We start from the raw sequence: 26,771 nt of genomic DNA on the forward strand, positions 1-26,771 counted from the left end.
AATGAGGCTTAAGAATAATACATTTTCAAAATGAAGACAAAATTAAATACTTCTGATCACAGCTTGAAGTCCTCTATTGTTGTATTTTTGCCATGGTAACAACTTGGTCTATTATTATTTCTTGATCATTAAACACAAGAATAAAACCCATATAGCATTATGATAATATAGAAAAATAGTATTTTGTGTTTCCTCAACAATATGAAACAGTTTCAAAGCAAGAGTCACTTTTCCCAAAGGCTGCACTGGGTAAAAAATTATTATCATTATTATTATTATTATTATTATTATTATTATTATTGAGAAAGTCTTGCTCTGTCACTCAGTGGCACAGTCTCGGCTCACTGCAACCTCCAACTCCCAGGTTCAAGTGGCTCTCCTGCCTCAGACTCCTAAGTACCTGAGACTACAGGTGCCTGCCACCACATCCGGCTAATTTTTGTATTTTTAGTAGAGACGGGGGTTTCACCATGTTGGCCAGGCTGGTCTTGAACTGCTGACCTCAGGTGATCCACCCGCCTCAGCCTGCCAAAAAGTGCTGGGATTACAGGTGTGAGCCACTGCACCCAGCCAAAAATTATTTCCAAGAAGGACTATAACACTTACACTCTTTCCATCTTCCTATACATATACACATTGTAGGAGCCAAGGAAATAAATTCCTATGTATACAATGTTTTTATAATCATAAACTAAACAGTAAACAGTTAATTCAGGAATAACCCAGAATTTCCAAAATTTGTGTTCATGGCTTCATTACCTATTTTAGATTATAAACTTCTAGATAATCTAGTAAGTGTTTTGAACACTGAGGTTCAAAACCAGCAGACGCCTACTGATATTTGTACATTTCATGTTTATCTTATTATTACGTTTAGTTAATAGGTAAGTCCTCCTCCTCCTCCTCCTTCTCCTTCTCCTCCTCCTCCTCCCTCCTTCCTCCTCCTTCCTTGTCCTTCCTCCTCTTCTCCTCCTCCTTTTGGACTCTGTTGCCTAGCCCAGAATGTACAGTGGTATAACCATAGCTCACTGTAATCTCTAACTCACAGACTCAAGCAATCCTCCCATCTCAGCTTCCTAAGCAACTGGGACTACAGGCACACACCACCATGCCTGGCTTATTTTACTTTATTTTATTTTATTTTTATTTTTTGTAAAGATGGAGTCTCACTATGTTGCCCAGACTGGTCTTGAACTCTTGGCCTCCAGCACTCCTCCTGCCTCAGCCTCCCAAATCGCTGGGAATTCAGGTGTGAGCCACTGCACCCAGTCTCTTTTTTTATTTTTACAGATGAGGTTTCACTATGCCTGGGCTGGTCTTTAACTCCTGGGCTCAAGTGATCCTCCTGCCTCAGTCTCCCGAGCCGCTGAGACCACAGGCACGCACCACTATGCTGGGCAATAAATATTTCTTATTAAAACCATACTAGGTGCCAGGAATTGGCCTACGTCTTTGCACAGATTATTTTGTTTAACCCTCAAAACAAACCTAGAAAGTAGGTGTTTTTATTATCTTAAATTTTCAGATGAATAACTGAAGCCCAGAGAAAATTTGAATTGTTCCCATGTCATGTGACTACCAAAGGGCGTCACAGGACTGGAAGGCAGCCATTTTGTCCCAGAGGCCCATCTCTCATCTTCTACACTATCCTGCCTCACAGGATATAAAGAGATGGGGATTTCTCCACGTTTAACAGGCTCTACGCTTCTGATACTTCCAATGTGCCATACACATAAGCTGAAAGGGTTTCTGAGCGAGGAATACACAGAAAAAGCAAATAATAGGGAACACTTCTGAAGGACAGTTACATAAAACTGCTTTGGCTGCCACCAGATCCCACTGTGCAGTGTCGTGCTGTATACAGGCCACAGTGGGTAGATGTGGAATGTTCTGATAACGACACCAGGGGGCTGAAATGTCCAAGCCTCCACCTGCACAGGTATTCTTGATTCTGGAAAGTCTCTAGATCTTTTCTTCAGTAGAACTATTACTAAGAAGTTTGCATTAATATACCATGCTTACATGACTTTCTTCCTCTTTTTTTTTGAGATGGAGCTTCGCTCTTGTTCCCCAGGCTGGAGTACACTGGTGTGATCTTAGCTCACTGCAACCTCTGCCTCCCAGGTTCAAGCGAGTCTCCTGCCTCAGCCTCCTGAGTAGCTGGGATTACAGGCGCCCGACACCACACCTGGCTAATTTTTGTATTTTTAGTAGAGACATGGTTTCACCATGTTGGCCAGGCTGGTCTCGAATTCCTGACCTCAAGTGATCCGCCTGCCTTGGCCTCCCAGAGTGCTAGGATTACAGGCTTCAGCCACTGCACCGGGCCCTCCCTCTATTTTTCATATAGAGACACAGGAAATACCATTTGCCTGAAGAGAAAATGTGGTCTAACATGACAAAAAGAATAAAATGAATATTCTCCATTAAGTCTGTTCTGTTATAATCCAATTGTTACAGATTTAAGAAATACTGCCTTATACCAGTAATAGATCCAAAATAGTAAAAGAACATGGGGCTAAAGAGTTTCAGATAAAGTTAATTTTCCTAGAGGAATTTCAGACTAAAGGTTAATAATCATAACAAATCTGTTGATCAAAACAGACAAACCAAAACCTGAAATATTGCCGAGCAAATCCTGAACAGCAGAAAGATTAAGAAGAAATCAAAAGTTTCTAGGCCATCATTCTAAGGCATACACGAGAAAGCACAAAACTGAAATACAATGCCAAGAAAAGTAGAAAATCAAAATAAATGGCAGCCAATTCACAATCACTAACCAAAGAAGGCAATGGCAACTGAACCCCTTCAAACAGAGCAACAAGGCTTCTCCCTGTGTGCACAGCACCAGACCTCACAGCATCTGCATCTGAACCAGCAGCAGTAGGCAAAAACCAAATGTACCCTAATTAATCAGGCCAGCAGCAACAGCATCACTTGGGAGCTTGTTAGAAATGCAGGCTCTCTGACCCCACCCCAGGCTACCAGATCAGAAACTGCATCTTAACAAGATCCCCAGGTGACCAGGATGCATGTTAAATCTGACAAGCCCTGGAATAGGGTCTGGAGGTCAGAGGGGAAGGGCAGGAGCTCCTCCCTCTGTATATTCTCCAAGACTACCTCTCCCTATGGCAATCAAAAAACTATTGAGAGACAGTATCTGAACTCTGAAGGCAGTACACAGATCATGAACATAATCTTTCCTGGTAAGTGGAAGACTTATCCCCAGGTTGACCATGGGAAATGTGAACAAATTAGAGAGGGAAAGACCAGGAAAATCAGCACCCCCTTTGTTGAAAAATTTTAAGGAACAAGACAGTGAAATAGTAATGACAGGTGCAGCAAGGAACCCTGCCTGAACAGTGTGCAGAATTACTGTGTAGGGAAGAGCGAGGTGAGCCCACCAAGCCTGCTGAACTGACCTCAGGAGACCTACATTGGAAACTCGAGTCATAGACGTGGGCAGGATTCAAGTGAACATAAATGCTTTCACTAGACTCACATCTAAACTTTCACAAAGTAAGGAGATATCTCTCAGGAAAGCAAATGAGCAGTCCTTAAAGAGATTAAAAAAAAAAAAAAAAAAAGTAAGATATTTAGATCCAGCACAGAGTGTCAAGTACTGCCCTAATTTTAAGACTGGAAGCCATATTCCACAGTAAGATAAGAAGCAGGGTTCTGGTGTCCACCTGCTAGGATCTGAATCAGCTCTGTAACTTAACAGCTGCAGAATCTTAGACAAGTTACCTACTTCTTTCTGTGCTTCAATGTCTTCATCTGTACAACAGGGAATAATAAAAGTATTTACCATATAGTCACGACAAGGACTGAAGGAAATAATACACGCACAGCTCTTAGTTACTGTTATTACATAGCATGGAGGAAGGACAGGACTCTCTTAAAAACAAGTCAAAATTTTAAAACTTGCTTGAGACTATTTGAAAGGAGTTGGGAACAGCAGAGGGTAATGAAACATGGCAGTCAGATCTTCGTAGCAGAGAAACGTAAGAAGTTCAAACAGATATTTTGGTTGTCACTGAAGCAATGCAATTAATTATTTACTTAAGGCCTGGAAATCTCTAGAGAATGAGGAAACACTCATTGGCAGAAGCACATATCAAAGGAAATATAAATGTTCTCTGACTGTGCCACTTGGGAGCATCAGCATTTAGCATCTCCAGTTTAGGACTATGTCAAGGGTAATACCCCTGTTGGAAGACAAAGGGGAAATCTCTGAGAATCAGGAATCAAACTTAAGGAATTTCAAACAGGAGACAGAAACACCAGTCATTGCAATGGAATTGATATCACAGGGCTAGAAAAAAAAGGCTTTAGGATTCTGCTGGGAATGAAAAAATAAAGTGAGAAAAGGGAGGGGACCAACCCAAATGCCCATCACTGACAGACTGGGTAAAGACAATATGGCACATATACACCATGGAATACTATGCAGCCATAAAAAACGATGAGTTCATGTCCTTTGTAGGGACATGGATGAAGCTGGAAACCATCATTCTCAGCAAACTAACACAGGAACAGAAAACCAAACACCGCATGTTCTCACTTGTAAGTGGGAGTTGAACAATGAGAACACATAGACACAGAGAGGGGAACATCACACACCAGGGCCTGTGTGGTAGGGGCAAGGGGAAGGACAGCATTAGGACAAATACCTAATCCATGCAGGGCTTAAAACCTAGATGACGTGTTGACGGGTGCAGCAAACCACCATATGGCACATATATACCTATGTAACAAACCTGCATGTTCTGTGCATGTACCCCAGAATTTAAAAGAAAGGAAAGGCAAGGAAAGGGAAGGAAAGGAAAGGAAAGGAAAAGAAAGGAAAGGAAGAAAGAAAGAAGAGAAAACAAAAAAAAGAAAAAAGCAAAGCAAAGCACTTGGCCCCAAAACAGAGTCCACATTCAATTCAGAATTTGGGTACCAGGAACCCAAAGGCCAAAGGGGAAACAGGGCAACTGAAGTGCATACAATTAAATTAATCTCTTTACTGATGATTTTGGCCAGATGAATTTTAGTTCTATCAATCATCATGGATCTGGACAATTAGCATTCAAAGAGAGGAGAAGCGAAAATACATCAGGTCATTCTATGATTTTTGGCTGACGATGGAATGTGGTGATATATAATTCTGGGAGCACTGTTTTGCTTCAAAAGGTAGCTGGAATGATGCTGTGATATTCTTTTGTCCCGATGACCCTTTCAACTGCTGACCAGTAGGGCTGGGGTTCCATTACACAGTTTTGAGGAGGTTGATTAAGGCACACCCATGAAGAAAGGCCAAGTTGTGTCAGAGGAGTTTAAAGCTTCAGAGAGTTCTAGACCCACGATGGTGGGGAAAGCCCATCAGAGCCTATATCCGGCTCAATACAGCCCAAAACTCTGGACAGTGCACAAAAGGCAACAACCTGGGGACTTTGACGGCAAAAACAAAACCAGGCAGATTGTAGATGGAGTCAAATCTGGAGAGGTGGCCTCCAAGATAATGAAGTTTCCCATTTTATCTTTCCCTCTTGCTATAGTCTCAATGTTTGTGCCCCCAAATTACGTGTTGAAATTTGATCCCAGCATTGGAAGTGGGGCCCAAGGAGAGATGTTTGGGTCGTAAGAGCAGATCCTTCATGAATAGATTAATGCCCTCCCTGGGGTGAGGCAGTGAGTGAGTTTTCACTCTATTCATCCCCCAAGAAAGCTGGTTGTTAAAAAGAGCCTGACATCCCACCACTCCTGCTCCCTCTATCTCCATGTGATCTCTGCACACACAGCCTTCCCTTTGCCTTCCACCACAAGTCAAAGCAGCGTGAGACCCTCGCCAGATGCCCAGACTTCTAGCTATTAGAATCGTGAGCCGAACAAATCATTTTTCTTTATGAATTACCCAATCTCAGGTATTCCTTTATAGCAACACACAACAGACTAACACATGTCTTTTCTTTTCTTTTCTTTTTTTTTTATTAGAGAATCTTGCTCTGTTGCCCAGGCTGGAGTACCACTGTGCAATCTCAGCTCACTGCAACTTCCGCCTCCCAGGTTCAAGCAATTCTTGTGCCTCAACTTCCCAAGTAGCTGGAACTACAGGTGCCTGCCACTACACCTGACTAATTTTTATACTATTAGTAGAGACAGGGTCTTGCCATGTTGGGCAGGCTGGTCTTGAACTCCTGACCTCAGGTGATCCTCCTGGCTGAGCCTCCCAAAGCGCTGGGATTACAGGCATTAGCCACTGCACCCAGCCTCATTGTCATTTTATTACATGTCTCTCCCCTTGGCTGAGGAGAAGAGGCAACAGGCACAGAAGAGATGTTGCTGTGATCTGTGCTGGTGAAGGAGGCGGCACAGAAGGGACAGTGGGGTGGGAGAGGAGCAGGAGGTCTCAGGTAGCCCCAGTGAGCTGGGAAAGGCATGTTCTCTCATTGGCACACCTCTATAAGGATGAAAAGCAGGGCACTGCAAGCTCTAAATAAATTCTTCCTCCTCTTCAGTATAAATGGATTAGGAGACGTGGACATCCTTAATAAAGGAAATTTTGAATTTCTTTTGAAGTATGTGAATATACGTTTCAAAATAACGCACACAATCTTAATATGTAATGATGCTAGTGTTCATTTCCAGGACCTACAGACGTGAGAAACTGCATCATTTCCCATGAGTCACCCACCACCTCTCAATGAACAGCATGGGTTGTAACCTTTCGAAGGACTCCATCTTACTAAGTCAGGGTAATTCTCAGCTTCTCCACTGATTCTCATTTCCATAAGTATCATCACGAGTTTATAAAAGAACAATTGACAAGAGTGATATGGTTTGGCTCTGTGTCCCCACCCAAATCTCATGTTGAACTGTAATTCTCAATGTTGGGGGAGGGAACTGGTGGGAGGTAGCCAGATCAAAGAGGTGGATTTCCCCCATGCTGTTCCCATAATAATGAGTTCTCACGAGATCTGATGGTTTAAAAGCGTGTGGCACGTCCCCGTCGCTCTCACTCTCTCTCCCCTGCTGTCATGTGAAACCCACACCTGTTTTCCATTCACCGTCTGTCACGATTGTTAAGTTTCCTGAGGGCTCCCAGTCATGCTTCCTGTATAGCCTGTGGAACTGTGAGTCAATTAAACCTCTTTTCTTCATAAATTACCCAGTCTCACGTAATTATAGCAGTGTGAGAATGTACTGATACAAAGAGACACCATGCTCTTCTACTCCAAAACTTTTCTAAAATCATTGGCTTTGATCCTGGAAGTTTAAATGTCTCTCACTATGTTTTTAAAGAAATGCACTGAGGATGAAATGAAGACACATGGAGCTTGTGGCTGTTCACATCTGTGAAGGATGCACAAGATAGATGCTAGGATGCAAATCTGAGTCAAGGCAACTGATGTTTGTGAAAATACCCAAATTTCTTTATTAACTACCTTTTTATTTTGAGACGGAGTCTCGCTCTGTCGCCCGGGATGGAGTGCAGTGGTGCAATCTTGGCTCACTGCAACCTCCGCCTCCCAGGTTCAAGTGATTCTCCTGCCTCAGCCTCCTGAGTAGCTGAGACTACAGGACTGTGCCACCATGCCCGGTTAATTTTTGTATTTTTGTAGAGACGGGGCTTCACCATGTAGAGATGGGGCTTCACCATGTTGGCCAAGCTGGTCTCAAACTCCTGACCTCAAGTGATCCTCCTGCCTTGGCCTCCCAAAGTACTGGGATTAAAGGTGTGAGCCACTGCATCCAGCCAATGATCAACTTTAAAGCGACTCTGCGGACTCTCTAGCTGGAAATATCCTAGAACTCTGCTGTAATACTTTATTTTTTGCTGAAGGTCTCAATGCCATCTGAAGCTTGTCCCACGCATTGTGTTCAAAAATACTCATTTCTTTTATTTAATTGCCCTGATGTATGCTTCATATATTACAGCAGTGTTTGCTATCCCCTCTTGACACAGGCTCCACTGAAATGACAGCACCATTCTTCAGTGATGTCTTCAAAGTCTCTGCAAGTCAATTAAGTACAAAAAACTGAAGATTTTGTTTCAGAGACAAGACAAAAGTGTTCAAGAGGAGGAGATTTTTAGCTTGAAAACTTCAAGTACGATTAACTTTGAAGAGAAATGCTTACTAGCTCGCTTATTTCCTCAGAATGACACACAGAAACAAGCACTTACCAACCAAGACGACGAGTCTGTATTTCTCATTAGTTTGTCGCCGATACGGTGTCACTTCTTCGTACGTGGGCACGTCGGCTGTGTCATACTGATCACTCTTCTTGCATTCATACATGGACTTATTTGTTTTCTTATCTTTTCTACTAAGACGAAAACTTCTTCTAAAACCAGCTGCAAATATCAAAATAAATATATTTTTAGTTAACATGAACCAAAAACGAAACCCTCAAAAAACAAAAATAAAAAACCCTCAGAGTTGGGTTGGATTTTATTTATGATAATATTGGTTTATTAAAGTAAAACCCTAATGTTTTAGAGACAGGGTCTCACTCTGTTGCCCAACCTGCAGAGCAGTGGTGCCATCATAGCTCACTGCAGTGTTGAACTCCTGGGCTCCAGCAATCCTCCTGCCTCAGACTCCCAGGCAGCTGGGACTACAGGCACACGTCGCCATGTCCGGCTAATTTTAAAAATATTTTGTAGAGACAGGGTCTTGCTATGTTGCCTAAGCTGGTCTTGAATTCCTGGCCTCAAGCAATCCCCCCACTTTAGCTTCCCAAAGTGTTGGGATTACAGGCATGAGCCACTGTGCGCGGCCTATTTCATCATAATATTGTCAGAAGTGTATTCAGTAAGAAAAAAATAATAGTACACAATTTCATTGAAACAATAACTTATAATAGAATATTTATTTATGTAGTTATAATAATGTAAATTTTATTTGGTTTAAACAGTAGAGAGCTCTGTTGAAAAATCATTGAATAAAATAACTGTATAATAAAGCAAAATAAGTCAGAAGTCATAATTTATCAAGAACTGATTGGTAAACACGTTTGATATGAAAAAGCTGAAAACACTGTAAAAGCATTTTAAATGTAAACAACAAGTTCTCTCATTCACGAACATTAACAAAGTTTCTATTACATCCTAAGCCTAACCTAACAATGTACCCATGGCACAAGCAGCATCTGTTGTTAAACAAGAAGAGAACTAAATTAGGGAGTATGTAGTGTAGTGTATGCTTACGCGTCAGTCAGGCTGACAGAAGAAGGCTCACTCACTCAACAATTAGTTGGTCTTCAGCAAGTCAGTTAACTTTAACTGGACTCCAGGGAATGGAATAAATGATCAAGCCTCAGGTTCTTTTCTCTAAAGTAAATTCTATGGTTTCATAATGTGATACATATGAAATTAAGAAATAGAGCCAGGCGTGGTGGCTCATGCCTATAATCCCAGCACTTTGGGAAGCCAAGGAGGGCAGATCGCTTGAGCCCAGGAGTTTAAGACCAGCTGGGGCAACATGGAGAAACCCCATCTCTACTAAAAATACAAAAAAATTAGCTAAGCCTGGTGGTGTACACCTATAATCTCAGCTACTCGGGAGGCTGAGACAGGAGAATTGCTTGAACTCAAGAGACAGAGTTTGCAGTGAGCCATGATCGTACCACTGCACTCTAGCCTAGGTGACAGAGTAAGACTCCATCTCAAAAACAAAACAAAACAAAAAACCCTTATATATATTTTATATCAGCTGCAAAGTTAGAAATAAAATACAAATACATTTTAAAGGTATAAAAATAAATTCTCTTCAAAAAGAATATTCATCAACTTTGATAAATAGATAACTTTTTTTTTTTGAGATGGAGTTTTGCTCTTGTCACCCAGGCTAGAGTGCGATGGCATAATCTCAGCTCACTGCAACCTCTGCCTCCTGGGTTCAAGTGATTCTCCTGCCTCAGCTTCCTGAGTAGCTGGGATTACAGGCACATACCACCACACCCGGCTAACTTTTGTATTTTCAGTAGAGATGGGGTTTCACTACATTGGCCAGGCTCATCTCGAACTTCTGACCTCAGGTAATCCACCCTTCTCAGCCTCCCAAACTGCTGGGATTACAGGCGTGAGCCACCATGCCCAGCCATAGATATCTTTTTTATAAACAGAGGTATTTTGTAACAAAATGAAAAAAATGTAATAACTAATTTGTGTGGATTTTAGGGAATAGAGTCAGCTGTCTGCATCTGTGGGTTCCATCCATGTGGATTTAACCAATTATGGACTGAAATTTTTTTAACTGCATCTCTCTTGAACATGTATTGAATGTTATTTCATCTGTATTGAGACTTTTGTCCTTGTCATTATTCCCTAAACAATAGAGTATAACAACAATTTACATAGCATTTACAATGTATTAGGTATTACAAGTAATCTACAGGTGATTTAAAGTGTACAGGAGGATGTGCACATACAAGCACATATTTTATATCAGGGGCTTGAGCATCTGCAGATTTTAGTATCCAAGGGGTCTTGGAACCAATCTCCCATGGATGTCATAGGATGATTGCATAAAGGACATGAATAATTGTTACCATTGGGTTTAAGAAATTAACAGGATTCAAAATAAAGGAAATGTGAAACAATTACCAATGACTAACAATGGCTTTATGTGACTCACCTTATGGATTCAGAGTTTAATAAAAATCAGTCAAGATATTAAGGACAGAGTGACTCAAGTTCATCCGATAACATGTTTCTGTGGCCCTCTAAGAGTCACTCTGATTTTGAGAAGATATTTGAATTGAGAGAAAAGGTTGTTTATAAAGGATCTAAAACAAGGAAGACAGCTGCTCTAAAACTCCTTTACAAAGGTAAAGAGGAGAAGAGAACAGGACAAGTTGTAAACACATGGCTGTCTTATAAGACAGAGATGACATCCAAGGGAAGCTAGAAGGTAAATGCGTCCCTCTGGCCCTAGGATGAGAAAAAGAGGTGGGATTCTAAAATCACACGTGCAGAGAGGATTCAAACTTCTATGAAAAGCGCCAGAGAAAAAGCCGTAGTCTATTACTCTTTGTTCATCTTGTTTTCTAGGTTATAGGGAAAGTTTCATGGAATCCAGAAAAGGGACTTTTTTTTTTTTTTTTTTTTTAAATTTTTAGACAGGGTCTGCCTCTGTTGACCAGGCTGGAGTGCAGTGGCACGATCTTGGTTCTCTGAAACCTCTGCCTCCCAGGCTCAAGCCATCTTCCCACCTCAGCCCCGTGAGTAGCTGGGACCACGGGCATGCGCCGCCACACCTGGCTAATTATTTATTTATTTATTTATTTATTTATTTATTTTTGGTATAGATAAGGTTTTGCCATGTTGCCCAGGTTGGTCTTGAAGCCCTGAGCAAAAATGATCCGCCCACCTCAGCCTCCCAAAGTGCTGGGATTATAGGCATGAGACACCGAACCCAGCCATCTTCCTATCACAGACATCCCACACCACACCAGAAGTAGCCAAGGTCCTCACAACTACCCCTCATGCTTGAGCGCAGTGGTTCTCAGACAAGGGTCCCTTCCTAATTGCAGAGTTTAGTTATCCCAAACCACCCCCAGCACCTACTCTGTCCCTGGTGTGTGCTGGCCCAGATTGTAGCCCAGTATTAGGGGGGGCTTCTGGTTTAGCACAAAGATGATACATGAGCTACTCTAACAACAAGTTAGAATGCCGGTATTTCACAGCGTTCTAATTTCATGTTTCCACAGCTCTTGCCTCATGAGAGGCAATTACAGGATAAGCAGGTAGAACCATAAATTCCTTTATAATTTTTCCTTGTACAGAGGGAGGCTTGCTGTGAAGTCACTACAAACTTTTGGCACAGGAATGGATATAACAAGAACATAAATGCTTCATCCACAGGAAATAACATCCAAAAGTAAAAACCTGACAAATTTCTGATGAGCTAAATCACAGCTAAACCTTGAATTTCAATGTGCTTACCTAATTGAGTCTTCACAATTTACTTAGTTTTTATTTTCCTTTTTTTTTTTTTTTCTTGAAACAGGGTCTCACTTCTGTGGCTCAGGCTGGAGTGCAGTGGTGCAAACTCAGCTCACTGCAGCCTCTGTCTCCCAGGTTCAAGTGATTCGCGTGCCTCAGCCTCCTGAGTAGCTGGGCCTACAGACGCCCGCCACCACACCCAGCTAAATTTTGTATTTTTAGTAGAGATGAGGTTCCTCCATGTTGGCCAGGCTGGTCTTGGACTGCTGACCTCAGGAGATCCACCTGCCTTGGCCTCCCCAAAGTGCTGGGATTACAGGTGTGAGCCACCGCGCCCAGCTAAGTTTTTACTTTCATCATAAACAATGAGTTAGACAGGAAAAGAGAGAAGATAATCAGATCTCTTAAGGTGATGCTGCACGAGTGTCAAAGTTGGGGACCATGTTGCATAGTTAGTTGGGTGATGTCAGTTGTGCAACGCTTGTTACAGAACAGGTGCTTGATAAATGTTTACTGAATGGAAGTCATTTTAAAAGGCAGCAACAAAAACCTTATTACCATTCCTGTTTCATCTGCTTCATGTAAATTTCAACTAAGAAAGCATGACACATTAGGCATTTTCTAAGAGTTAAAATTCTAAGAGGTGTCAAAGGCTAATGCTCTGCAAACAAGAAAGCCTTGGAGCTGGAAGCAGCTCTGAAGGTCATCTGAGCCTGCTCTTTGCCGGGCACAGACGGTGCCGCCATACACTGCACTTGTTCACATCAGTTTTTCTGTAGCAACACCAATCAATTCACACAGGTTCTGAAGCTTTAGTGCCTTGAACAATATTTTACAATGCAAAGGAGCAAAGGCAGTGAGGTCGCCACAGGGGTTCCGTGGGAGTAGCTGGTCACTGATTGTTACCAAGCAGAGGCTGGTAGAGTGATCCGGACCAGCACCTAGGCTCTGCTGACTTACTTCTCCACAAGGCGCATTTCCTCTGCTTTAAAATACAGATTATAGTAGTATCTGCCTCACAAGGTGGTTAGGGATTAAATAATTCATGTAAAGCTTTCAGTCCTATCTGTGGCATATGGTAAGTGCTTTACATGTTAGCTACAGATTTATGCTACAATGCCTCCAACTACTTAAAAGAACATTGAAGGCAGGAACATGTATCCCCTGTAGTCCCATAGCACAGAGTCTGGCAAAAATAAAAAAAAGCGGGGCGAGGAGGGGGAGTTAAGAGGCTCACTAATAAGTTTCAAATTGACCAATAGTATAAAACAGACAAAATGTTAAAATTAAAGCCAGATTTAAATATGTTAAATATTGTAGATGCCTAAAGTACCTTATTAAGTATTAAGACATTTTAAATACAACAGAAATAGGTGTGGTGGTGCAAGCCTATAATCCCAGCTACTTGGGAGGCTGAGGCATGAGAATCACTTGAATCCAGTAGGTGGAGGTTACAGGAGCCAACATCCCGCCACTGCACTCCAGGCTGGGCAACAGAGCAAGACCTTGTCTCTAAATAAATAAATAAATAAGTTTAAAAAATACAATGGAAAGGTTTAGCATGTGTTAACTATTTTTTCATTTGTCTTCATAGATTCTCTTTCTAGGGATATAGCTATTTGTTACGATATTTACATTGAAAGAAAGTATCCTTTCCTTTGGTCTTACTTTTTACTTACTCCCCTGATTCACAAATACATATTAATACTCTATATTTACATACACACACATCTGATACACATACACATGTATGCATATATATGCACAGACACATATACATGTACATACATATATATGTATAAACATACACAGACAGGGTGAAAAGAAGGAAAAATCACCAGCCCAGACAACCAATAAAATAGCCAGAACAAAAGATATAGCAAGAGTTATGAAATTCAGAGTATTTATTTGTGATGATTTTTCAGCCTGCCCCATACTCCTAAGGGCAATTTTTCTAGAATCTGCCCCCCATGGGTAGTCAGAGGTAACAGCACACTTAACACATCCTTCCAGGCAGTACAGAGGCTGTAATTTTCCAGTTTCAGTAAAATAATGGGTGATGTGTCAGTACACCTTAGTTAAGTCGGAGCTTAAGGGAGAGTAATTCTGTGTCTGGAAAAGGGAGTTAATCATTTCTTGCCTTCAGATCTTACTTCTCTTATTAAAAGGAAGACCAAAAAATGTGATCTTAAACTGAAAGTACACAGAGGATTCTTTTAGATAAACATGAACCTGTTTGATTTCAGTTCACTTTCAGTGCAAAAGTCTTAGCAAGAGCTGGCTTTAAAAAAGACGGAAGGGAAAGGGGTACATTAACGAGGAATTTAGAGTAAGGGAACAGCTTTACGTAAAAAATATTTTTCCTTACATTTCATGTTTTCGCAATTTGCAATTGGCTCAACATTTTTATGGACAGGCTTTTTCCAGGGAGCTTACCCACAGCTGCTAGAGATTTGTGTTTTTGAAAGGAACGGCACGTTTAGTTTATTACAATAGGAAAGTGACTTCAGAGTTAAGACTGCAGCTGCAGGTCGGTCCCTAATCACAGACACTGCTTATCTAATATTTTCCAGTAGAAATAATTTATGACTTGTTCATTTATCATTTAATTTATAGCTTTGCTTAAAGTTAAAAATCTAACTGTAAAGGGAGAGATCTGAGTTGCTTGTTATTTGCTTCTTAGTTCAGTAAGACTGCAATAAACATCCCTTTATCCCATGTCACTGATGACTTCATTAGGGCAAATTGCTAGAAACTAGACAGATCCTGTCCAAATGCTTCTCAGATTGATTAATATCAATGTCCATTCCCACCAGCAGTATGTACAGTGGCCCATTTCACCATTCTCTCATCAAAGGACTTCTAATCTCTTCTTTAAAATCTTTAGTGATCTGACAAGTGAAAACCGTACATCATTGTTATTTTAACTGTTACTGGAGTTGAGGGTATTTTTTTCATGTTTATTACTCACTTGCATTTCTTACTTCTTCTGTAAATTGTTGGTTTATACATTTTGATCACTTTGGTACTAGAGTCTTCACAAATACATAGACACAAGTCTCTTTTAATAAGGTCATGAGCCCTTTGTTTTGTTAAAAAGAGGTAAGGTTTTCTATTTTCCTTTTTAACTGTCATCATAAAGAAATTTAAACTGTTTATGTGTTTGAATTTATAAATATCTTTCCTTTGTGATTCCTTCCATTGTTTCTATAACTTTTTCATCTTAGTTCTGATAAATATTCACCAATATTTTCTGAAGTGTTAAAAAGCAAGTTGCATGGCTTTACACTTAATTTTTTAATTCCATCTGGAATTACTGACATGTAATCATGATGAAATCAGACCTGGGAAGTGTGGCTGTAACTTTATATTTTTCTAAATAATTAACCAATGGTCCCAGAAATACTCAGCAATCCTTTTACTACTTTAATGGTGACACATACGTTGTATTGAAATACCAGATGGTACATTATTATGCCATGACAGAAAAAGGTGATTCTTGGTCTAAATTTAGCTTCTCTTTTTATTTTTATTTATTTATTATTTTGAAAAAGAGTCTCATACTGTCATCCAGGCTGAAGTGGTGTGATCATGGCTCAGTGCAGCCTCAAACCCCTGGGGTCCAGCGATTCTCCCACCTCAGCCTCCCAAGCAGCTGGACATACAGGCACATGCCACCACACCCAGTTACTTTTCAAAAATTTTGTTTTGTAGAGATGGGATCTCACTAGGTTGCACAGGCTAACCTCAAACTCCTGGCCCCACCTCAGTCTCCCAAAGTGCTAGGTTTATGGACATGAGCCATCATACCTCACCTTTCATTCTCTTTTTAATATCAATAGCAAAACAACAGTGTAAGTGGTGGTAGTGGTTGATATTTGTCGGGCACATACTAGATGACAGGCACTACTCAAAGTGCTTTATGTGGGATGAATTTAATTCTCACAGCAACACTATGAGGTGGGTATAACAATCCATGTGTTTCAGTAGACTCTTCAGTGTAATAAATAAAGATGGCCAAAGCTTTGGTTCAAGTATTAAATGATAAAATGAAGTCAAGAAGAAAGTTTGAAATATTACCCTATATACACAGATGCATAATAGAAAAAAATGAATTTAGCTTATTTCTATTACATTATGTTAGGTATGAAATAATCTAATAGAAAAAATTAACAAAGAGAACCAATGGTTTAACTTAGGGATTAAAAACATAAATTTTTTCCTGATGGAAGACATTTTCCAAATATAAGGAAACACATTTTAATACTCCCCTGTATTCAAAATACAAAAATATGTAAGGCAGTGTCATTGGCTCCCAACCACTAGGGGATACAAAACTTACTCTCAAATACTTGTAATTTAAGGTGTTTTCACAACACAGGCCCGTGACTAGAAAATAAAACTTTTTGCAAGTATTCCAGTCACTCTAATTTCTCTTAAGTAAAAAATTTTAAAACTTGAGCAGTTGTGATTTGATCACTTTCAAAGTTATTTCTCGATATTGCATTCGTAAAACATTATTCATCAATAGAGCATTCATCTTAATGCTTACATACATAAATTAAGAATCATTTGTTATTAAAATAAGTTTCATATTATACATGTTATAACTACCTATGCTATAATTTCAAATGTTAGCAATATTTTTTAACAATTAAAAAACCCGGAAGCAACCACGATATGCAGAAGTATGGAAATGATTGATTAAATTATAAAACACCTTCTCAAAGAAATGGAGTTGAAACTATTAAAATTATGAAACTACATAGTACCATAGAAATGCATTTCATATAATAAACGGAAAAAAACAGACAGGATACAATAATCATACTTACACTATGAGTTTTACCTTTTTACTAACATAAAGACTGTTATGGATACAGAAGTATAGAAGAAAACATATTTTTTTAAAAGATAATGGTTGTGTTAGGTAGAGAGGGCTGTGGACAATAATTTGTTCTACTTTTCAGACTTACTATAGTATTATATATTTTTCAAAATTACTATAATATTATGTAATTATATAAAACTACATAATTTCAGATTTACAATTTGAAAAAGAAAACACAAAAACACAAAGTTCACAATATACGAAGAAACAAACAAATGAAATCGTATTGGCAGATGTAGTTGTGTGGTTATACCAGCATGTAACACAAAATACACATTGGTTGTGTCTCAGAGGCAAGTTCTAATCATCTATCTTTTTCGGTGATTATGGTAACAGACCAAATTTGTATATTAACAATAGTTAGGAATAGCCACATAAATTCAAGCATAAAGCAAGCAACAAAAGCAAAAATCATGGAAAAGTATAAAAAATAAGAATATAATATAAGAAGTTAAGATTAAGGGCAAGGAAGAGAGAGAAGCAGAAGTCTCACCTAAGCAGTAACGATGAAAAAAAGAGAAGTACTTATGGTTTTGAAACTTACAACCAAACTAATAAAATGGATAAAAAATCTTTTCTAAAATCACAAATTATTGTATTATTTGGCTCCCACAAATACGTAATTTCATCGTAAACTTATAATGTAAATATTTGTAATTTTAATGATCTTTTTAATAAAATGTTGACCTTTAAGATAGCATTTTATTAAAAATACATGATCATTTTAGCTACAAACATGCCCATTAACATAAAAGACCCTCAAGCAAAGTCAGGACAACTCACCACCCACACTAATAGCCTCCAAAAATCCCACATGTGAATGAGGGGAAAATGGGACTTGGTTTTCTGTCAACTCAAAGAAAATCAATACTATTACATTACCACTTGCAATTTTTCAAATGGGACAGTTTCAATCTTTGATTACATTTCTTTTACATAACCAACCTGGTCTAATAGATAGTATGCATTTCTAATGTTAAAAATAATTTTTTAATATGTTTAAATGTTATACATGTTTATAGCATGGGAAAAGAGGTCTTTGTGAAATAGTCTTGACTCATAGAGGTTTAGAGAAGGAGCCACTCCAAAGTTCCTAAGGTTTTAAGGAATACATTTGTTTGATGCAAACACAGTCTAGAAAATTGTTTAATTTTTTCAATGGAGAAAAAAAATAAACATTTAAATTTTTTTCTCACCTTAAAATTACTAAAATGCAGATTTTTTTAATCAGAAGACTTTTTAAAATCATTGTATGAAAGTTATTTTTTTGCACCTTAAAAATCAGATTCCTTTGACCAAGCAAATATTTAACTGATTCAATAGGTACCTTAACTATAAGGAAAAAAAAAAATTTACTACAAGTGAACTTCTTAAGAAGATTTTTTTTTTAAATGTAGACATTAATAAAAACTAAGCAGCTGGAAATTATTATACGATATTAGGTTTCTGACAACAAAACATTGAACATTTCTACTAATATAAACATTTTGAATATAATGTCAGTGCTGTTGTAATAGTGCAAATCATAACCAACATAGTAACATGATCTTAATAGAAAATTATTATCAAAATGATGCTCTCATTATATGCCAATCATAAAATTATCCCAAAGACTATAGAGGATAATTAAGAACATCTTACAGTAACAAACAAGTAAAAATCTTGGGAGGAGCTTTAAACTGAGAAGAAATGCTAAATCTAGATGTATTGAAATCTAAAGAGGCTAGGTTAGTCAGCTTCCATATTGATCTTACAAAACAATGTCAGAAAAAAATCACCAAAGAAAAATGAACATTTTCATGGATTGTATTAGCCAATTATACACATGCTAATTTTGTAGATAAAGGGGAAAAAGGCTTTCAAACATACTATTAGAAAATTCATCTCTGCAATGTTGCAGGTTCAAAGTTGCTCTCAGTAAATGTAAAGAAAAGTTCACATGCCATAAATACCCTTAAGTCTTTCAGCTCATCTCAGGCTAAAAATAAACATAGAAACTCAAAGTACCTAATGAAACCACAAAAGTTAATAAAAGATACAATTTGCAATTTTCAAAGAAAAATATTACTTAGGTCTTTAAAAGTTTTCCTGATACCACTGACAATTTGTTTTAAAGTACAGCACAGAACATCACCATAAAAAAAGAGAGGAATCCATACGAGAATTTAATTTTTTGTAAGCCAGCTAATAAAGAAATAAGTTCTTACTTATGTCTCCAAAATTATGAGAAAATACAGTTACACATATGTAAAATTGTATATAAAAATATAGTTCTGAACAGAGAGAAAAATTGATTTGAAATTTTAATATGTTTTTTTCAGTTGAGTCCGTGCAACCTAAAATTCTCCAAGCAGAAATGGTTTCTTTCTGTCAGAAAAAATATTTCCAAGTAGTATTCCAGACATGCTGAGATTATGCAGTGTTCTTTCGTATTCAAGAAAGAACCTATGTCACTTTTGAAAGAATGCTTCTAAATGTTCTCTATGCATAAATATTATGTTTTGGAAAAACATTAAGGCAGTACTATTTAGACACAGCTGTACTTAATTTGCATGACATTCTTTAATAAAATGATTGAATATTGAATAAACGGGAATTTTTACTGGATTTATAAAACATGCAGATAACTTGTTGAAGATCAGTGTGGCTTCAACGCAGGAGGACAGACAGAAATAAGAAACAGGATTAAGAAAAAACACCTAGGAATAGATGTGGGTAAATAATAACATTTGAAAGAAATAACAACAAATAGACTGTTTCATTTTGATTTAACTTGATGGCAAACCCCTCTTAAGTTACATTAAGTGCCCAAACTGATCGTGTTTTAAAAGAATGTATGAAGTACTCCAGAGCAAGAGCAAAAGTGAGAAAAAGTGACTTTTCAGGAAATGATTTGTAAGAAAGTATGTTAGAAAAGAGATGCATGATAAGTGACGCTTTGTGAATTGATTAGAACAAGTTTTCTATAATGAATTAGCCAGAGGAAAACAGTCTGTAAATCTGATCAATGTTACAAAAAAATTACTCTTCATATGGATTTTGTACTGCAGTAGGAAAAAGAATTTTTAATGCTGACTGTTCAACCATCGAGAAGCAATTATACTTTGGAAGCAAACACACTGTTCTGGAAAACCGAAAATAAACCAACTTCCATGCCATCCACCAAAGCTAAGCAAAATTTTCAAAAGTCTATAGGAAGAAATGAATTTTTTTCTAATAATTCATATATATGCAAGTATATACATAAACATATATGATATGACAATCTTTATAGACAGGTAGCTCCTGACTTACAGAGATTCAACTTTAAATGGTGTAGATTTTGGCAATTCATATTTACAGCATATTAGCAATTTACCTTCATGTTATTACTATGATTTAATTTCTTTTTAAGAGATAGGGTCTCACTCTGTCACCCAGGCTGTAGTGGCAGCATTAGAGGTCACTGTAGCCTTGAACTCCTGGCCTCAAGCGATCCTCTCACCTCAGTTTCTGGAGTAGTTGGGATTACAGGTGTGCGTCACTGCACTTGGATTATTACAAAATTTTATACAAACTACATACAACTTACATTGCCCAGTGAGCTTTTTCCTTTCTTTTAATAATAAAAGCCAAACCTCTTTCATTAATAAACATGCTAACCTCTAAGAAATGGGTATGTTACAGGTCAGTAAGAATCATACCACATAGTGTACTTTCACATCAGTGATAGCTTATTAAATATGGTTTTAAAGTATACTTCTCATAAAAATTGGTATTTAAATCTTGGAGTGTCATAGATCTCTACTTGGATGTCAAGTGGAATCCCTGAACTTTTCCTCAGCCCAACTTACTCCTCCACAGTCTTTCCCATCTCAGTAAATAGTAACTCCATCTTTGTAGCTACTAAATCCCAAAACCATACACCCATCCTTGGTTTGCCAATTTGTCAGGAAATCTGGATATATCTCCTCAGTTCTACCATCGAAATATATCCAGAATGGGACATCTTCTCACCACCTCCATAGATAACATCTGCTTCCAACCACAATCATTGTCTGCCTGAATGACTACAGGAGCTCCCTGCTTCTGCTCTTTCTCCCTCAAAATCCATTCCCAACAGATCAGCCAGCATGACCCTTACAAATAGAAGGCAGTTCATGTTACTGCTCTGCTTAGAGCCCTTCAATGATCTGGAGTATAAGAGCCAAAGTTCCTCCTCCCACAAACATTCCGTTATCTCGACAACCTCAATTCCTATCACTCTCCCCATTCACTCTGCTCTGGTCACTCTGGTCTGTTGACCCATCTTTAGGGCCTTTGCACACAGTTATGCACAATGCATCCTGTCTCGGGGCCTTCGTACACGCTGTTGGAGGGTCTGCTCACATGCATCCTGTCTCGGGGCCTTTGCACACACGGTGGGGGCCTGTACACACGCATCCTGTCTCGGGGCCTTTGCACACACGGTGGGGGCCTGTACACACGCATCCTGTCTTGGGGCCTTTGCACACGTTGTTGGGGCCTGTGCACATGCATCCTGTCTCAGGGCCTTTGCACATGTTTGTACCACTGTTTGGAATCCTTATTCCCAACAAGGCTCACTTAGGTTTTTGCTCAAACATGGCCTTCTCAGGGAGGCCTTCTTTGACCACCATATTTAAATGTGAAACACCCATTTTCCCAGCTCCCTCATCACCCCATCTCCATTTCCACCTTACTTTTCTTCTTAGCACTTTATTACCATCTAACAAATTATTCAGCAATCTGTCTCCACTCCTACTCCCAACACAAAAGTGCTAGAAAAGGAGGATGTTTGTTTTGATCTGTTGAAATTCCAGTGCCCAGAACAGCATCTAGAATGTAAAAGGCCCTCCAAAAAATTTTTTTAACAAAATCCAGAAATAGCATTATAAGAAAGTTATATTCTATAAATACCAGGAGAAAATGCCAACCAGAGCTAAGGTGGTTCTCTCTCGACAGAGGCCATAGGAATGGGGAGGAAGGGGAGGAAAGGAGACTCCTGCTTTGGGTTGCCGGTCATCTGCACCAACCAAATGCATATAGTACTCTGAAGAAAACATAACAATTTTAAGTTTTTTTTATTTTTTTATTTTTATTTTTTGAGATGGAGTCTCGCTCTATTGCCCAGGCTGCAGTGCAGGGGCACGATCTCAGCTCACTCCTAGCTCCGCCTCCCGGGTTCACACCATTCTCCTGCCCCAGCCTCCCGAGTAGCTGGGACTACAGGCGCCCGCCACCATGCCCGGCTAATTTTTTGTATTTTTAGTAGAGACGGGGTTTCACCGTGTTAGCCAGGATGGTCTCGATCTCCTGACCTCGCGATCCGCCTGCCACAGCCTCCCAAAGTGCTGGGATTACAGGCGTGAGCCACCACACCTGGCCACAATTTTAAATTATTTTAAATAATTTTGGTATGAGGAATACAAAAAGAAAACAGAAGACAAAAAGGAAGTGATTCACAGATTTGTGAAAAGAAAAATACCTATATGCTCTAGAATATAGCACAGAAAAAGTTAAAACACAACCAGAAGACCAGAAGAAAATGTGAGCAACAGAGAAGGGATGAATATTCATAATAAAAGAAGAGCTCATCAAATTAACAGAAGACTGATGAATAACCCAACCAAAAAAAGGGGGTTAAGAAATGGTTAAGAGGAAAAAAGTGGGAGGGGAAGGAAAACTACTAAAAAGTCCCACAATTACAATAAGTCACAGAACATTTTAACACGTTTGCTAAATACATACGTTTATCATAAAATAGTTTTGCCATTTATGTTAGCATGTTGCTTGTGAGCCTTGTTTTAAAACCACATAAGATCTGTAGGCATTTTTAGGATTTGGCTTTGGGGGAAAAACAGAATTCCACAAGATTATCAATTTTCTCAAGCTATTTGTAACAAAGTAACTTTTTAGCAATATATTCTTTTTTTAATGGGAGACTATGATCAAACTTGCTTATTCTACAAAAGAACTAACGTCAAATCTTTGATCATTAGTTGAAGTGTTTCCATAAAAGAAGATACTTTTATCAGCAACACTATTCATTTATCTGTCCTACTATTTCACTGTGGACGGAGGTATTCTTTTTAAAAGTCTTTTTACATCGTATTTCTGTCTTCTCAGGTATCCTCCTAGGTTTCCTTATCTTGGTGGTTATCTCAAGGAACTTCTAGGTGCACAAACCTTGTGGCTGTCTCTTGCACACAATTAGAATAAGTATTTAGACCAGGAGGACATAAAGAAATGCTGTCATGATGCACATACACTAAAACACACTGGCCACATTTTTCCCTTTGCCATACTCAAGGATGAAAATGAAACTATTTTTTCTAAGACCAAGAGTTGAAAGGAGTGAAAAGCTGGCGCTTTATAATCCCAGCTACTCACAAGGCTGAGGCAGGAGAATCACTTAAACCAGGGAGTCGGAGGTTGCAGTGAGCCAAGATCACGCCACTGCACTCCAGCCTGTAGACAGAGCGAGACTCCATCACAAAAAAAAAAAAGAAAGAAAAACAAAACAAAACAAAAAAACCTGTCAAAGTCAGGTTGGCAGAAAGACCTTAAGTTATCCATCTGCCAATAGGAATATATTTTGCACATCAGCCCTTGAAGAAACATGTTTTCTCATTTTTCTAGAAATACTCTTGGGTTACCTTTACTTCCCCATGGTTGAGAATATGGATACAAAGAAATACTTTGCTCTTGTAGCACAAGCACCAATACAACTGTTAGGATAATGGTAACTGACAACCTGTCTTGGAATTGGCAAGTAATGAGGAATGGTGTGGACTGCAATGAACGCAGTGCTCTTAATCTCTCCATTAAGAAATCAGTTATAACACAGCTCAGCTAATTATTATTATTTTGAGACAGAGTATGGCTCTGTCGCCCAGATTGGTGCGATCTCAGTTCACTACAACCTCCGCCTCCTAAGTTCAAGCAATTCTCCTGCCTCAACCTCCTGAGTAACTTGGATTACAGGCATGCGCCACCATGCCCAGCTAATTTTTGTATTTTTAGTAGAGACGGGGTTTCGTCATGTTGGCCAGGCTGGTCTTGAACTCCTGAGTGTCCTTCTCCTCCAGAGTGTCTGTGAGCCACCAGTTTGATACGAATTATTACATGATTCATGCTATTCTCATTCTACTTAGATGGTCCCCTGTCTTCTTCTATAATTGGGTGATGTAGAATGGTCTCATGGAAGCACAAAGTTCACCACCTTTTCCAAAGAAATAATTTTGCTGAGCCATGTGATATCTGTATGCTTAACTTCACCTGCTAGTGCCAAATTCTTTTATCTAAACCCTCCCGTAGTCTTCAATTCCACCCAATCTAGTCTTATTTGGACATTTTTCTCTAATGGAATTGATTGCTAAAACTGTGTTTCTAGACTATTACCTCTCACTACTAAAAGCAGAGAACTTACCAAGACACCTGTCCAGAGCAGTGGGGAGAAAGTCAGAAGAGAAATGCAAGTGAAGATAAGTTTAACGCCTGTAACAATTTCTAGAGAGTCTTGCTTTTGTTTGTATTAATAACATCCCTTGGCATCTCCAAACTGGAGATTTCCTTAGAAAGTTAATCATAAGTTGATTATATTGGGGGCTGTTCAGCTGACGGTTAGTTAGAGGGGTTATGGGAATAATAAGTCATAAGGAAACAAAATCAAAAAGATATTTGAAAGAAAAAGTTATTTAGAAGCTTTGAATCATTTAACGGTTAACCACAGTTAATTATTTCCTTTTTCAGATATTGAATTCTTTACCATTGGCTCGGTCATCTCTGCCTGTAAAAATGAGATCATCCTCTCTCCCACTGCAGCACTCCTGTCCTCAACTATAAAAACTGCCTCGGACTCAACTGTGATCCCTCCTCTGCTGTCAGCTCTGTCACTTCTTGACACCTTGCAATTTGGCTTCCGGTGAAAATGTTTCTCAGATGTCAGCAGTGATTCCGCATTGCCAAATTCAATGGCATTTTGTCAGAACTCATTTTCTTTACGTGCTCTAAAGAAGCCCACATTTCTGATCACCCCTTGCTTTTGCACATCAATGTATAATATATTTACTGATTAAATACTCATTTTACAACACTCCTAAATGCTGGAAGACAGACACACATTTAAAATCCATATTTTGTTCTTTGGACGAAATGTCATACAAAGAATAACACTGGGTGCCAAAATCTGGCAAAACTTTAATAAATGTGTAAATTACTTAATCTAAAACTTATGATCTCACATTATCCAGTACCAAACTAAATTTCCAGGCCCACTATCTACATATCATTGAACTTATGTCCAGTGCTCTGCAAGTCATCTATTTTCACGCTATTCTCTTCTATCTTTATCCCCCACGCTACCTAGAATTACACCTAACCCTTGCTGCCCAGCTCTCACGGCCTCTCTTGTGGGACTGGGTATCTGGTTGTTTCAGGCTGAGATGATCACCACCTTCTCAGAATCACAGGATTTTATGTGACAGTCATCAGATAGTGCTTTACGCTGCAGTTTTCTATAATCTCTACTGTCTGATTGACTGAGTATAAGCCCTTAAAGTTAGGGAGTAGGTACCACTCTATTTTTGAGAGAAATAGAAGCGTGCAGTGATGGCTGTCCACATCTTCATACCTCCCTGTACCCAAGCTCTCAGGGGGTCTCCTTCCATAGTAACCCTGGCTTGGCCATGAGACTTGTTTCATCCAATGAGATGTTAGCAGATCTGATGCAAGAAGAGGCTTCCTGAGCATTTACATCCTGGAGACTGTTTTCTTTTGCTGTTCTCTGGAACTCTGAGACCACTGCATGGGCTAGTTTTGTGAAAGGTGAAAGACTCCATCAAACACAAACAAGTTCCCCCACCTGAGCACCCCCCAAACCAACCAGACCCCAGCCAAGACCCCAGACTGAACAGATCCACCAAGTTGACCCAGGCCAGAAGAACCACATTGCTGACCACAGTATCAAGAGAATAAATGCTTGCTGTTTTAAGCCATTACAGTTTCTGGTGATGTAGAGGGAGGTGTTAATGGATGTACCGGGTATCTGGCACACTGTATTATTCTGAAATGAGTAAAGAATGCAATTTTAATAAAATCTCTCTCATCATTCAATTCTTACTTAGTAGATTTTCTCTAGCCTAGAAATTGAAATACTCCATATATCTGGAAAGGGTTTTCTAGTTTGTTTTGTAAAATGAAAAATCAAAAGGCAGCCATTGTAAAAGATACAGTACAAATATTCTGTCTCTCTAGATGGGGATGTGACTTCAGGATGCTCCATTTACCATCTTTGAGTCCTCAGGTAAATACTGTAAACTTTCTTGACCTTTGTTTCTTTTTCTTAAAATAAATACAATACCACTAACCTTACAGTATTAGAGATAATACACAGTAAATACCAAATATAGTCTCTGGTGCATTTCTTCAATAACCAGGAGATATTATCATCATACATAATAATTAATCTTAAAATAAGACAGCTGAAGCAGCTGATCCCTACATGTGTTTCTGGCTGGGCATGGTGGCTCATGCCTATCATCTCAGCACTTTGGGAGACCGAGGCAGGTGGATTGCTAGAGCTCAGGAGTTTGAGAGCAGCCTGGGCAACATGGTGAAACCCCACCTCTACCAAAAATACAAAAAAATTAGCTGGCCATGGTGGTGCAGGCCTGTAGTCCCAGCTACTTGGGAGGCTGAGGTGGGAGGATGGTTTGAGCCTGGGAGGCGGAGGTTGCAGAGCCGAGATCATGCCACTGCACTCCATACTGGGTGACAGAGCCAGACCCTGTCTCAAAAAATAATAATAATAAAATAAAAGTGTGTCTCTACACGATTTGTTCCCTCTCACTACTAAAAGCAGAGAGTTCGTCATGATGCCTGGATGTGGCAAGAGTGGGAAAGTCTGAAGGTAAAACATTAGGGAAGATCATTTTAATGCTTTGA

The 26,771-nt window shown here is 39.0% G+C and overlaps 1 protein-coding gene across 4 annotated transcripts in view; it reads right to left on the reverse strand.

The window, feature by feature from the left end:
* The window catches only part of MPP7 (MAGUK p55 scaffold protein 7), a 251,961-nt gene that overhangs the window by 27,834 nt on the left and 197,356 nt on the right, over positions 1-26,771 (reverse strand). For all 4 annotated transcript variants that reach the window (XM_008002649.3, XM_073018824.1, XM_073018823.1 and 1 more), the window contains one exon: positions 8,171-8,341. In XM_008002649.3, coding sequence (XP_008000840.1) covers positions 8,171-8,341 — 171 coding nt within the window. The remainder of the gene's footprint in view (positions 1-8,170; positions 8,342-26,771) is intronic.

This window comes from Chlorocebus sabaeus, chromosome 9, assembly GCF_047675955.1.
Source record: "Chlorocebus sabaeus isolate Y175 chromosome 9, mChlSab1.0.hap1, whole genome shotgun sequence".
NCBI lineage: Eukaryota > Metazoa > Chordata > Mammalia > Primates > Cercopithecidae > Chlorocebus > Chlorocebus sabaeus.